This window comes from Colletotrichum higginsianum, chromosome 10 (assembly GCF_001672515.1).
Source record: "Colletotrichum higginsianum IMI 349063 chromosome 10, whole genome shotgun sequence".
Lineage (NCBI taxonomy): Eukaryota > Fungi > Ascomycota > Sordariomycetes > Glomerellales > Glomerellaceae > Colletotrichum > Colletotrichum higginsianum.
The window spans coordinates 504,840-518,881 of NC_030962.1; the positions used below are offsets into that span (position 1 = coordinate 504,840).

The 14,042-nt window shown below is 58.5% G+C and overlaps 5 protein-coding genes across 5 annotated transcripts; 2 read left to right on the forward strand and 3 right to left on the reverse strand.

Annotated features, from left to right (window-relative positions):
• Positions 1-60: 60 nt before the first annotated feature.
• Positions 61-2,287, reverse strand: CH63R_13600 (Prolyl oligopeptidase; the record flags this gene model as incomplete). Its single annotated transcript, XM_018308574.1, has 3 exons — positions 61-720; positions 780-1,727; positions 1,796-2,287. The coding sequence occupies 3 exons, from the start codon at positions 2,285-2,287 to the stop codon at positions 61-63; spliced, it is 2,100 nt and encodes a 699-aa protein (XP_018150892.1).
• A 286-nt stretch (positions 2,288-2,573) lies between these two features.
• Positions 2,574-2,944, reverse strand: CH63R_13601 (uncharacterized protein; the record flags this gene model as incomplete). The annotated part of the gene is made up of 2 exons (XM_018308575.1): positions 2,574-2,823; positions 2,892-2,944. The coding sequence occupies 2 exons, from the start codon at positions 2,942-2,944 to the stop codon at positions 2,574-2,576; spliced, it is 303 nt and encodes a 100-aa protein (XP_018150893.1).
• Positions 2,945-4,917: 1,973 nt separating this feature from the next.
• CH63R_13602 (Peptidase) lies at positions 4,918-8,323 on the forward strand (the record flags this gene model as incomplete). Its single annotated transcript, XM_018308576.1, has 11 exons — positions 4,918-5,106; positions 5,255-6,005; positions 6,071-6,195; positions 6,257-6,408; positions 6,463-6,614; positions 6,682-6,873; positions 6,939-7,018; positions 7,071-7,210; positions 7,276-7,703; positions 7,772-7,947; positions 8,009-8,323. 11 exons carry the CDS (start codon positions 4,918-4,920, stop codon positions 8,321-8,323), a joined length of 2,700 nt encoding a protein of 899 aa, XP_018150894.1.
• A 1,960-nt stretch (positions 8,324-10,283) lies between these two features.
• On the forward strand, positions 10,284-11,358 carry CH63R_13603 (uncharacterized protein; the record flags this gene model as incomplete). The annotated part of the gene is made up of 2 exons (XM_018308577.1): positions 10,284-10,522; positions 10,641-11,358. The coding sequence occupies 2 exons, from the start codon at positions 10,284-10,286 to the stop codon at positions 11,356-11,358; spliced, it is 957 nt and encodes a 318-aa protein (XP_018150895.1).
• A 413-nt stretch (positions 11,359-11,771) lies between these two features.
• CH63R_13604 (EAP30/Vps36 family protein) lies at positions 11,772-13,759 on the reverse strand (the record flags this gene model as incomplete). The annotated part of the gene is made up of 2 exons (XM_018308578.1): positions 11,772-13,593; positions 13,659-13,759. The coding sequence occupies 2 exons, from the start codon at positions 13,757-13,759 to the stop codon at positions 11,772-11,774; spliced, it is 1,923 nt and encodes a 640-aa protein (XP_018150896.1).
• Positions 13,760-14,042: the final 283 nt, after the last annotated feature.

A 14,042-nucleotide genomic window follows, 5' to 3' on the forward strand; every position in this document is an offset into this window, starting at 1 on the left:
CTGCGATGCTCAAAAGACAGAATAGGCAAGTCATCACTTTTACATCTCGAAACGAGACACTCAGTCTCGCCTCACAACGGTTGTCTCTCCAGCGTACCTTGCCATCCAGTCAAAGACAGTCTGATGCCAGAGGATCGAGTTCTCCGGGTTCAGCACCCAGTGACATTCGTCACTAAAAGTCAGAAAACGGCTCTTGACCCCCTGGCACTGCAGCGTGTTGAACGCGGCGATGCCCTCCGTTATGGGACACCTGTAGTCCTTCTCGCTGTGGATCACGAGCGTCGGCGGCGCGTGCCTCCAATTCCGGAGGAGCTCCGGCCGCGCCGGGTTCCACCGCTCGAGCTCCTCGGCGTTTCTCCAGATAAATGGCGGGCCGCCAAAGTCGGGTCCACCATCAACGAGGTCGCTCTGGATCATGAAGGCGGGGAGGTTGAAGATGCCGTCGTGCCAGATGGCGCAGGAGAAGCGGCGAATTAGGTCGTGACCCATCATCCACGAGATCATGTAACCGCCGTACGAGGCGCCGGCGACGATGGCCCGGGCGTGGTCGAGGTAGGGAACCTGCTGGAGGTGGTCCATCAGTGCGACGAGGTCTTGGTACGGCGCGCCGCCCCAGGACCGGTAGATGCGGGCCGTGAAGTCGGAGCCGTATCCGGTGCTGCCGGCGATGTTGGGGGCGATGAGGACGTAGCCCTTTTGGGCCCAAAGGGCCATGTTCCACTGTGGGAGGCACGAGTCAGTCAGGAGGAGAGCGAGGGGTGGACAATGGACCGGCTTACCCTGGTTGACCACGAGTCCAACCAAGAGGCTTCTGGCCCGCCGTGAGGCAAGAGAATCCAGGGGTACTTCTTCGTCTTGTCAAAGTTGGATGGCTTGATGATGAAGGAGTGGACGACGGCGTCATCTGCACCTTCATACCAAAACTCGGAAATCATGCTATGGGACAATCCGTACTTGGCGCCGTGTCTGGTGGCCGACGAGACCACCCTTGGTGCCGTGTTCAGCGAGACATCTATGACCTGCCACAAGCTGCTGTCTACGATGCTGTTGCTCGTCACGAGAACCTTGTCATGACTGCCCTCCTTTAGGGGGTAAACAGCCGTGACAACGCCAGTCTGCACGAGTGGCGACGCCTCGGCGCCGTGCCTCAGCTCAAGATGCGACAACTTGACCCGTCCGCAGTCCTCGGTTAATAAAAAGATGGCGTCCGAGCTTCCCGCAAACTCGAAGCCCCGCGGAGGCAGACGCGGGCCTTTGCCAAAGACCATCTTGTGCACATCGTACGCGCCAAAAGAGGCGGTGTACCCGATGTACAGCCTGGCATCGGCGAAGGTGCTATAGGACGCATGCAAAAAGGCGATCTTGGAGCCGTCGGGTGAGCAGCGCACGTTGGTATAGTAAGCCTTTGACTCGGAGATTCCCATGACGATGGGCCGCGGCTTGACGTCGGCGGCGGCAGCAAAGGAGCGGAGGGGAACGTAGTAGACGTGCGAGATGCCGACCTGTTCTGGCGAGAGACCTGTGTCCTCGGCGATGAACGCGATACCCTTTTCGCTGATGTCGAAGCTGGCGGCCGGATCGGCCACATCGTACATGCCCCAGGGGGCCTCGAGGCTGGTGTCCTTGATGGCGTTCTGCAGTTCCCCTGCGACCCCCCACTTGCCGTGGGCGTTGACGAGGGTCGAGTACCAGAGGGCGTGCTTGTGCGACTTGTAAAGCGTGTTCCACTGGCACATGGTGTTAGTCAGGTTCCGTCGACCTCCCAGGCAAGTGGCGAGCAGCGGGTGCAACTTACAATCCTCACATGGTAGTCGTCAAAGATGCGACCGGTAGACGTCTTCTCCTCGGCCTCATCGTTGAACAGGGAGCCATCCGGACCGACCAATCCCGCAACAACAAAGGCAACACTGCCATCGGCGAGTGCTTTGACTTTGAGGGCGCTGAGTGGCGCATCGTACTCGGCGGCGACGTAATGCTCCTCGGCGAGGTCGGCGGCATTGGCGATCCAGATCTGAGTGGTACCTTTGTCGCCCGACTTTAGATAGATAACATGGCTCGCGGTCCCGGGCATCCACAGCGCATCGTGGACGTTTCCATCGTCGGTGAGCTGGTCGGAGGCGCCGGTCTCAACGTGCATGACGCGGACCTCGTTGAGCGTCTTCTTGTACTCGAAGCTATGGGTCGACTGGGTGTAGAGGATGAGGGTGCCGTCCGGGCTCGGGACAGCGGCGCCGCGGCGGGGGGCGCTGAGGAGCACCTCGGGGGTGAATTCCTCGGCCACGCGCATTTTGGCGGGGCGGAAGGGATGCGATGAGAATCAAGTGACAGCAGTCGAAACGGCGGCGGCTGAAGGAAAGATGAGAAGACTCCAGATGGGTGTCACGATGATTGGATTTCGGAGGAAACAGCCGTGGTAGAAAAGCGCAGTGATCCTCGACTCTCTGGCAGAGAGAGGTACGAATCCTGCTGACGTAGGCAGGTCCAGGGGACGCGACAGCACCTAGAAGCTACCTGTTATGAGATTACCTACACTACCTAGATTTGGAGAAAGATAGGTGGTAGAGGCGATAAACTTAGGCCCCTGACCTGCCCCCTTGGGACGCGATGAGCATCCTTCCCAACTCAGGAAAGGGTGGTGCAAACCCGCCTTTACGGTGCGCGCAGGCAGCAGCAGTGAGCTCTGTTCCTCTTATTCGTGTCCCATGTCCTCCTGTCATCCACACGGCGTTCTGGTTGTTGGATGAGTCAGCATTGTTAAGTGCTCTGATGTAGGGGGAGCCCTTCTGCTGCGGACGTACTTTGACGCTCCTAGGCACCTGGCACCTGACAGTGAAGTGTAAGTCAAGTTGATTCTTCGACTTCGCATTATTCTTAGCCGTGGAATTCTGTACTTCAACCAGCTTCGTTCTGTCGCTTCGCAAGCTAGTGTTGCATACGGTACCATGGTTCGATGTGGCAAAATCAAATAAGGTATGGGTCTTTACATGCCAACTGCCCCCTCCTGGACTGGCCACCTTGGATCCAGGGTGGACAGTGATGTGTGAGCAAGCTTGACCCGACGTCAAAGGAAAACAGAAAATGCGGTTTTCAAATGGGATGCATCGAGACATCTTGTCTAGATATAACTCGGACTGCTCAGGTATACCCTCACACAATGTCCACAGGAATGCGAAAGTGGAGTCGGCCTAAACACAGATGGACCGAATCGGAACACCCCACCAGCCCTGATCCAGAGAAACGCCGCCGTGATCGGCTGCGATACGCCGGCCAGCATGCACGGGAGCGACTGAAGGGATATCGCATCTCGGCAGCATGCTGGGGATCACCACATCGGCCATCTACTTCCTGATTTCGCGGCTTACAAAGTAAAACCGCACGATAAGACGGGGGGGTCACTGTCTTTCCCTCGGCCCTTATTAACCCGGCCCTCTGGCCAAGACTCCAACCGCTACTCCGCGCACCTTCATCAAGTCACATCGGACGTCGACGCAATCGTCAAAGAAAACGGAACGATTTCAGTCTCCAGAAGCATGCAACAGTTCCTTTTCATTTGTGATTTAATCAAACAGCTGTAGTTTCCCAGCGCTTTAAAGCCTCGATCAGGTAGTGCTTCCGTGTTGATAGCTGCCCCGATCCCTGCTCATGCACCGGCGACCCCACACCAAACACTACCCTACGTGCACAGGCCGCCGCCTAACTCGTAGCGCTAGCTGCCTTCCACGGGTCCATGCCTCCACTGTATATAGAGCGAATTCCGTTCTAGAATCAGACTCGCCCCGTTACTGACATAATCGCAAAACGGCCTGCCTCCCTCAATCCGGGTTGACTTTCAATAGGTATCCTTAGAAGGTATCGATGCCGGGCGACTGACTGACTGACTGCAGATGGTGTGAAAACAACGAATGCTCGGGTTTGATAGTCGGCTCCCGAGCAAGTACTGAGGCAGGCCGTACCCCGCCCTCCCAGTTACTGTTACCGGCACCGTCGCCGTCGCCGTCACCGGCATCATCTGCCTTGCGTAGGGGGACAACCACCCTCCGTCGGCCAAGATGCGCGAATATCTTCATCGCCAAGCTCGTACATTTGCCGATTAGGCCCCTTCGACCTGCCCCTGGTACCTGCATGCAGCGACATGACTTGTGGCTCGTCTCGGGCCACGGCCAATTTCACCATGCATTTCACCTCGTGTGAGGGGAGATTCGGACGGCCAGCTCGCCATGCTCAATGGCCATGCTCGCAGCTCCAAGCGGACATATCACCTCTCTGGTCCCCTCTATCTCTCCTGCCTCTTTCATCTCCCGCCTCTTCTGCTTCATCCACCTCGCCTTAATTGTTCCACATCTCCTAGGAAATGCATGCCAACGGTGGTCCCCCGACTGCTTCGCTCCGGCATCGTCCGGTCTTCTCGACTTCAGTCCCTGCCAAGCGGCCTATCTACCTTGTTTCTGCGCCCTACCGCCTGGATACGAACAATGTCTCCGTCTTGACAACCAGGGTCCATGTCTGCCCCGCCCACCACGAGAGCAGAGTCGTCTGACGATACATGCTCCGCCGCTCACTAGCTTAAATCTAATCTAATCTGATCGTCTGATAATCAAAAATGGATCGTTGCAGCCGAAGAGCGAGGGGCCGAGGGCACCCTGTCGTGAGAACCTCCTAACGCGGAAGCCAGGCTCGTCGGTGGCCGTCACGCACCATACCACCCTGGCACTTCTGCTGCTCCATCGCTGCTTCGGTTACGTAGCATTGCTTCGTTCCGAGGGCCAAGCCGGTCCTCGGTGATGAGGCCACCTCTTCAGACGCTTTTCCGAGGGACTGTGATGCCTCTATAAAGGGGCGCGTTGTGGCCGCCGTAAAGCAAGACACGAGAGAAAGGAACCATGAGCAGCGATACTATTGCATCACACACTCTACGCAATGGTCTGCTTCAGCTCTCCCCTATCGGTGCTCGCTGCGGTCCTGGCCCTGTCTGGCTCGGCACTCGCCCAGCTGGAGGGTACTGGCCTCGACCGGACGAACGTCACCTTCCCCGGCCCAAAGACCCGTTATGTGGTTGAGTTCTCCGAGGCCGGTTCGGCCAAGTTCAGGAAGCGTGATGGGACGCCTGTAAGTTTCTCACTCCTGGCATACACATATTGCCCTTCTATGGCTTTCGTACTGGGAACGGCTGCCTCTTCCACGGTGCCAAAGCCGCGGTGCACAACCCGCAAGCAGGAGAAGTACTAACACGACGCTTCGCTCCCGCCATGTATAGGATACCGAAGAGTTCTACGAGGCCGTCAAGCTCACTAACGTCACGGCCGTGCCTGCGCTGAACTTCACCTCGGAGCTTTTCCACGGCGCATCGTTCGACGTGCTGAACGAGACCGCGCAGTCCATCGAGGAGATTGAGACCCTCAACGTAGTCAAGAAGGTGTGGCCCGTTGGCATCGTCTACGCGCCCAAGCCTGAAGACACCGGCAAAGGCCCCGACGTGTACAAATGGGACCCCCATGTCCTCACCCGAGTCAACGACGCCCAGAAGCTTGGCTACGACGGCAGCGATGTCATCATCGCCGTTATCGACAGCGGCATCGACTACACCCATCCCGACCTCGGCGGCCAGTTCGGCGCGGGCTTCAAGGTCGAGTCCGGCTGGGACTTTGTCGGGGACGCCTACAGCGTCGACGAGCCCAACGTGCTGTACCCCGACGACGACCCCAAGGACTGCCTCGGCCACGGCACCCACGTGGCCGGCATCATCGCCAGCGGCAACAAGGACCTGCCAGGCGTCGCGCCCAATGCGCGCCTCCGTGCCTACAAGGTCTTTGGCTGCGGCGACGGCGTCACGCTCGACGTCATCGGTCAGGCCTTCCTCAAGGCGTTTGAGGACGGCGCCGACATCATCACCGCCTCGCTTGGCTCCGACAACGGCTTCACCGAAGACATGGTCGCCTCCATCATTACAAAGATCACCGAGCAGGGCACCTTCGTTTCGGCCGCCGCTGGCAACTCTGGCATCCGAGGTAGGTCGCGATGGAGGAAAATCCAGAACAGAATGAGGGGGAGGGTTTTACTGACGCCAAAATAGGACCGTTCCTGACGAGCAACCTCGCCAACGCCTATGGAAGTCTCACTGTCGGTAGCGTTCAACACACCCAGAAGCCCGTTTACAAGGTCGTGGCCAAGTCTAGCAGCGGCGCGTCACGCGATATCGTGAGGAGCCCTTACCGTGTTCTTCTTATGTTTTGGGATCCCTCTTTAACATGGCTTCCAGTACTATGTCAGTGATAATCAAGTTCAATGGGACAGGAGTGGAACATACAAGGCCTACCTCCCTCCCGTGGGCCGTGATTGGGATGTTTGCTGGGAATGGGACGTCCCCGCGCCGGCCGGAGGTATCCCCGAGAACGATATCCTGGTCCTCCCGTAAGTTGCCCCTGTTCGCAATGAAGACTTGGCGACTGACCTTTCCTACTCAAGTCGAGGGAATTCTTTTGTTTGTCCCGACATGTGGCAGCTCATGGACTCGGTCTTGATCGGACAAGTCAAGTGGGTGTTCTACTACAATTACCCCAACATTAGCTACGAGCACCCGGAGCGTGCCGTATACCGTGATGACCAGCCCATTGGATGTGAGTCCCAAGCATCTTCAACCTGACTGCGACCGCTTTAGCGGATTGCGACGCTAACAACCCGAAGTCGCCGCGATCAACTACGAAGACGGCATCTGGCTCGAGGAGCAGGATGAGGCTGGCCACAGCATCGAGTTTGAGTTCGAGTACAACCCCGCCGCCGCTTTTGCCATCGATGATGGGGCGGCTGCCATCAACGAGTTCAGCTCCTGGGGTTCGACGCTCAACGGTCGCTTGAAGCCCGAGATTTCCGCCCCTGGTCAGCCACGTACCCATGATCCATATTCGGCCACGCATACTGACAAATCCTTTTCACACCAACAGGCGGTCGTATTTTGTCGACGTACCTGACCAACAGTGGCAGCTGGGCCGTCTTCTCCGGCACCAGTATGGCCACCCCTTACGTGAGTCAACAAGAGCCTCGCACGGAAGAGTGCACCGGTCTAACCTTGTCAGATCGCCGGCGTTGCCGCACTTTTCTACCAGTCGGTTGGTGGGCGGTCACGTCTTTGCAGCAACCCGGCCGAGGTCGCCCACCGCCGCATCGTGGCAAGCGGGTCGTCCGTCAACCACTGGAACGGGACGGCAGTCCCAGCGTACGTCTTTGGCACCCTCCCCCCTCCAGCCAAATCGTCGGTACTGATCACTGACATCTCACCAGTGCTCTCGCTCAGCAGGGTGCCGGCCTGGTCGACGCCCTCAAGGTCGTCACGTTCGACACCTCCATCTCCCCTGCCAACATCAACCTCAACGACACCATGTTCTTCGCGGGGAAGCACACGATCACGGTCAAGAATAGGGGCAACACGTCGGTGACGTACAGCATCGGGCACGAGGCCGCCAGCACCGTACGCTCCCGGGAGTACGGGGACGCGTGGATCTCCTATGACCCCATCCTCAAGACCGACGAAGGCTTGGCGGGCGTCAAGTTTTCCGCCACGGAGCTCAAGGTCCCGGCTGGGGGACGTGCGTCGTTCGATGTCGAGTTCACCGAGCCCGACGACGTCGAGCCGGGCGTGCTGGCCATGTACGGCGGCAGCATCCACATTGTTGGGTCGAACGGCGAGGCTGTAAAGACGACCTACTTCGGTATGTGATTGGTATCGCCGTGAAAAAGGTTGGCGAGTGGCAGAGTTGGCTGACGACGTGACGCGCAGGTATCAAGGGCTCGCTGTACGATGCCGAAATCTGGGAGACTCACCGCGGTGTCCCCGTCTTCTTCGGGCAGGGCGGCTACGGTGACGTGTTCGAGGACGGCAGAGAGTTTGTGTCGCCGGCCATGCCCGACCTGTACTTCAACGCCCTGTGGTCGACCAGAGAGATGAGCTTCGATGTGAGCCTTACCCCCTCGTCGTCGTCATTGTTCTGATTGGATGCTGATACTTTCCCTCCAGATCGTCACCCCGGACTGGCAGCCCTCGGACTGGGTGTACCCACCCGTCGCCGGCAAGAACAAGCACGTCGGTTTCACCATATACTTTGAGCCGTGGTTGCAGTCGTGGATCCCCTTCCCCGTGACGTACCTGACGCGCGCCATCGGGACGTTCTGGCTCTCCATCAGCAACGAGCTCGTGGGCGGGGCGACGCTGGCCGCCGGCGAGTACCGGATCCTCAGCCGCGCGCTGAGGACGTACGGAAAGTACGAGGAGGCGGAGGACTGGCAGTTTAGGCTGTCGCCCATCTTCAAGGTCGTCGAGCCTTCTGCTTAGACGGTGCGCCGGCCGAAACAGTGGCTGTCGTGTCCCCGAGTCGACTCAGGGCGGAAGCGGTGCGGGCATATGGTGCGTAGAGGAAGTGGCATGTCATAAATCGAGAAGTTGACCAAACACGTCCCCCCCCCCCCCCCGATTCACAGGCCACAGGCCACAGGCCACAAGCACCCTTGGTATCTTGATCTGGTGATTTCCTTGCGCATGATTGTTTGTCACCAAAATCGAGCGGCTTTGCGAAAAGATGCTCATCCCGAGTCCCTCCTGGGCTGATACACGCCGTTATGTCCGCTCTGATTTGTCGTCATTGTGCTCGTGTGCATACAGCTTATCGGGTGCCTCGATTCGATTAGTCTCAAGGTACGTAAGTTGTTGTTTAGAACGGGGAGTCCAGAAACGACAAAGAATCGGTATTACATTTGCCAAGCGGTACGTAACTCGACACGCGGGCCCCCGGTCGCTTCCCCGGCAAAAGGCTTAGCTAAGCCAAGACTTTTCTTCTTGCTGCTCGATGGTCTCAAGTGGGTCTTGGTCCCGGAGGGAAACCGGACGGCCAACGGGAGAGTGGCCAACGAGGGAGTGCTCCACCCTTCTTTTTTTGCAACGGACGGGGGTTTACTCTCCCGTTTGGTTACTTCAGGGCGCATGTCCGAAGAAGTCGACAGTCGGCTGCCAGAACACACTCAAAGTCATGCCATTTCCGGGGATTCGCGTTCCTGCGGTTTCGTTTGATACGGGACACCACCGTGGAGCAACCCCCCGTGTGACCCCCACTATTCACCAGAACGAGCGTCTCAGTTGCCGTCACTGGTCCAGTGGTCCTCTGCCAGGTCCCGCTCTCCGACTCACAGCCCCGGTTCCAACCTAAAGGACCCCCAATCCCAGGCCCACCCAGGTTTAACTGGCACGCGGCTCCTCCAAAAAAAAAAAAAAAAAGATGACCCCGGCCAGCCTACGGGAACTCGAGGAATGCTCTCCCGGGCCTCTCGGGGTTAAGATAACACTACAGACAGACAGACAGGTTGGCGACCACCAACCCTTGTCTCTGGATCCCAATCCCACGCTGGGAGAGTCAAGCCCCAGAGAGATAGTGAGTGAGAGAGAGGGGGGGAGCGAGAGAAAGAGAGACAAAAGAAAAGACACGGGAAAAAGCGACAAAAAAGCCCAAGGACCATGGACCAAAATGGCTGACGTGCCATTCCTCTCTCGGGCCCCGTCGTACCGACTCTCTCCGACTTCGGTCCCCAGTAAGCTGAAATTTTCGAACGGCGATTCGCCAGAACTTGGCCCGGAGCGCGTGCGACTACTCTGTACATCTTCGCATTATCCACTTTTTTGTTCCCATCCTTCTCCAGGATTGCAGGGTCGTGTTTTTTCCCCTTCTATCTGGGCAGCTCGAGGAACTCCCATAACTGGGCGCGTTTCCCTTCCCCCCCGGGTCTAACCACGATCCCGCTGCGTCTTTTGGGTCTGGTCTATCCGTAGTCCCTCCTTCTTTTGCTCCCGGTATGGATTCATAGCTCCCCCCTTCCGCAGCTTGTCCCTTTTCTCTCTCTGTTCCTACCCGCGCCCCGTTTGTTGCCGTTGCCGTCGCCGTTGCCGTTCCTACTTGGTAATCGCCGTGCTTTCTCTCCTCGTCCTCCCACCCTCCATCTTCTTCCACGTCGTCTGGTCTTCTCTCCTGTCCGTGTTTGTCGTCATCCCGTCCGTCCTAGCTCCTAGCTCCCGGCGCCGCTTCCAAAGACGTCACCCTCGACCTAACCGTTATTGACATCACCCGTCGCAAACCGACATCGGGGAGAGCTAACGACCAACCACCCACAACGCCGGAGCATATCCCCTCCCGACCTTCGCGAGAGCTTCACCCCGAGGCTCGAACGAATCTCAGAAAAAGAAGAGCCCAAAAAAAAAGGCAAAAAAACACCCAGTCAAATACCCACGAAACACCAGAACGCGCCGCATGGCTGAACGAGATACGAGACCAGAAGGGCTCGCTCCCATCCCCGTCGCGCCCCCCAACCTCAAGATCAAACCCCCGAGCCCGCTGGCTCTGGCCCAAAAAGTCGATATGGACACCAAGACGGCCGACCCCAAGGCCACCTGGAACTCGAAAAACCTGGGCCTGCGCCTGGGCGCCGACCTGTTCAGCGCCGCCTGCGCCGGCACGCTGGTCGCGCCCCTCGTGTCCATCATTGACCGGTAAGCAAGCCTGCAGTACCACCTCTTCCTCTTCCTCTCCTTCCCTCTCCTTTCCCATTCTTGGAAGCTCTTCCACAACGAACAGGCGGCTAACTCATTCACCCCTCCCCTCCTCCAGCTCCATCATGGAAAACGCCTCGGGCCGCCGCGGCCTTGGCGACTGCGTCCGATCCTGCCTAGGGGAGCTCCTCCTCCGCCCCCACCACTTCGTCCTCAGCAAGCCCTTCGCCCTCATCTTCGCCCTCTACGGCGGCACCTACCTGACGGCCAACACCCTCGATACCGCCTCCTCCACCGTCCGTAACCGGCCCGCCTCCGAGGTCACCGCCGGCACCGCAAAGTTCGCCGCCTCGAGCGCCGCCAACATCGGCATCTGCATGTACAAAGACCAGGTCTTCGCCCGCATGTTCGGACCCCCCGGCGCCACCCCGCGGCCCGTCTCCGCCGTAACCTACGCCCTATTTACCCTGCGCGACTGCATGACCATCTTTGCCAGCTTCAACGTCCCGCCCCGCCTCGGCCCCTGGCTCAACTCCCGCATGGGCGACGAGATGGCCAAGAGAGTCAGCGGCCTGACCGTCGTCCAGTTCGCCGCCCCAGCCATGGTCCAGCTCGCAAGCACCCCGCTGCACCTGCTAGGCCTCGACGTCTACAACCGACCTGGCGCGCCCGGCGCGCCCGTCTCGTGGGCCGATAGGTGGCGCTCCGTCGCCAAGAACTGGGGCATCAGCACCATGGCCCGCATCTGCCGCATCATTCCGGCCTACGGCGTTGGCGGCGTCGTCAACCGCAAGGTGAGGCTGAGCCTCATGGACAAGATGGAGAGGACGCCATGAGCTTGTATTTCTTTCTCTTCGCGATGTGTCGATGAAAGTGCGATCGGGCGTCGACGTGGTAGTCGTGCGTCGTTTTCTTGTCATTGCTGTGTACAAATCTCACGGGCATTGGGTTCATATGGGCGGCGTTCCTGGGCTATGGGTTTTGCTTTCTTTGTCTTTCTTCGTCTTTGGCATCTAGATGGGTAGAAACTGGGGGAGGCGGGCTCGTCCCAGCTGCGGATTGGAGGAACTGGTCGATCATTCCATAGACTACAGGCCGGGGAACCCTCGCCCATAGCATCACACACGAACAAACACACACACACACACACACATACTTGTAGAATAGTAATGCGCTTAATGTCTGCAGTTGCGCCGGCGAGGGCACAAGAAATAGATATCCAAGTCACCGTGTCAACAACAGCCCTCCTTCACATGAGCCCGCTCTCCCGCAGCGCCTTGACCACCTCGTCCTCTTCGTGATGCCTTCTGCGCCGACGGTGCTTCGCGTCCCCCGTGTCGATGTAGTTCTTCCAGAACTTGAGGCCCTCGATGCCGTCCTCGCGACAAAGCACCCCCCTCTCCTCTGCCATCTCCAGCTCCTCCTCGGCCACGCCGATGCTCCAGCCGAACCGCTCGGCCGCATCCCGCGCCGTGACGCCGCGCCCAAACTGTCGCCAGTCCCACGCCAGCTCCTTCTCCGGCGGGAACTCGTGGAGGTCGTCCAGCCACGAGACCAGTGCCTTGATCGTCGTCTCATCCGTGCGCTCGCTGCTTTGCACGACCAGGACACCGCTCTTGAACTTGCGCAGCCGCACAGGGAGCTTGAGCGACTCCCACATCTGGGCCGCCTTCTCAAAGTCCATGGGGCTCACGAGCTCGACGCCACCCCGCGCCCGGTTGAACATGGCCCAGAGATCCACCAGGTTGATGATCCCTCCCGCTTTCTTGAGAACACCGCGCGCATCGTCCGTTAGAAACTCTGCTAGATTCCTCGACAGCTCAGACAGGTACAGCGTCTCGGAGCTGCTGCCGCCCACAATGTCTTTTGTGGTTACAAGCCCGAGCTGACTCGCCGACTCGGCCAGGAGAGCGTTGGCCTCGGCACCGCTGCCGCCGTTCTGTCGCGCGAATCTTTCTGCGAGAGCCACAATTTCCTTGGCCGATGCCATGAGGGCGTCCAAGTCCTCGAAAGCGCTGCCGATCATCACCTCGTTATTCTTTCGCATGTCGAGCCCGCGCTGTTCCAGCCCGGCGATACCAACGCCCTTGGGACGTTCGGGAGCGGCGGAAGGCGTCCGTACAATGGCACCGTTGTCATCGATCGTCCGGTTGCTCTTCGGAACCGGCGGCGCTCCTTGCAGCAGCCACTTCCTCTGCGTCAGCGCTCCTTTCAGCCGCTCGTAGAATATCTTCTCCCCACCGCCGCGAAAGGAAATCTTGATGTTTTCGGCGGTATCCTGGCCTGGTGTAGCCGAGTTCGAGACCGGCCCTGGCGACTCTGTTCTTTGGGTCTGTTCTTGCGCCTTCGTCTGGGGGAGATCTTGCGATATCAGGGGAGCCCCGCATATCTCACAGGATAGCAAGGAAGGGTGGTTCAGGAACGTGCACCGAGGGCACTGAAAGGTTGTGCTCGGGTCGGCCGGTTTATGCGGTGTGCCGTTGATGTTCGAAGCGGCGGGCCAAGGAGGCAGAGACCCCGTGTCGCCTGACCTGGTGGATGTAGACCACGGGCCCATCGACAGAGGAGAGCTGACCGTGGGGCTTGAAGGCCCCGCCGGGGTGCGGCTCGTCGCGTTGGTGATGGAGGCCTTCAGCACGTGCGCCAGCGTCGGCTTAATGCCGCAAGCAAGGCATGGCGGTAATGGCGTGTGGATGTTCGCCGTTGTTGGATCAAAGTTGGACGGGACCGGGTTCGAAAAGGTGCAGATGGTGCAGACCCAGGTTGCAGCACTCGCTGGTTCCGGTGGTGGTCGGTAGGGACTGTCTGATCGGGCAGGAGACCCAGTGCCAGGTCTCCCCGGAGAAGATATCGCAGACGCTCTCGTTTGTAGCGACGAGCGCTTCAATGGCTTGGGTTTCAGAGTGATCTTCGCGGATGATTTGAGAAACCCGGCATAGAACTCGTATGAATCGATATCTTTGAGGTCGAGGGCGACGGAATGCTTGCGCGGCTCGGCCTTGTCGACGTAGCAGACTCGGTGAGACGTCAAGTAGACCTGGCCATTCTGCTGTAGGGGAAGCTTGGCATTTCTGCAGAGCAGCCCGTTGCGTCAGCAGCTGATTTAACATGCGAGATATTTCGAGGTTGTCCTTACCCCTCGTATAGCCCGACATTGTCTTGGACGAACAACAATACTTCATCCGGTAAGTAGGAAGGCCGGAGAGCGGTCGTGAGGTCGATGTGTTTTAGAAACATCCGTCATATCTGTTCAGAAGTGTATCCGGGATTTCGAGGTTCTCGTGCAAGATGTAGCTGTGATGTTTCTGAAGTAATGGAAGGGTATTGATTTGGCCACTTGTTGTCGCATTCGTCGGTGACGGTGGTCTCGTCGTCTCGGGCGGATTAGGAGGTTGGACGCCGAATTCGCAGCTTGTTCAAGGATCACGCATATTTTGAAGAAGAAGAAATAGAGGTGACCAAGAAGTCTCCTGGAAAAAAAAGAAGAAAAATAGTTGTAAATCCAGCAGCGTTCGCAAGG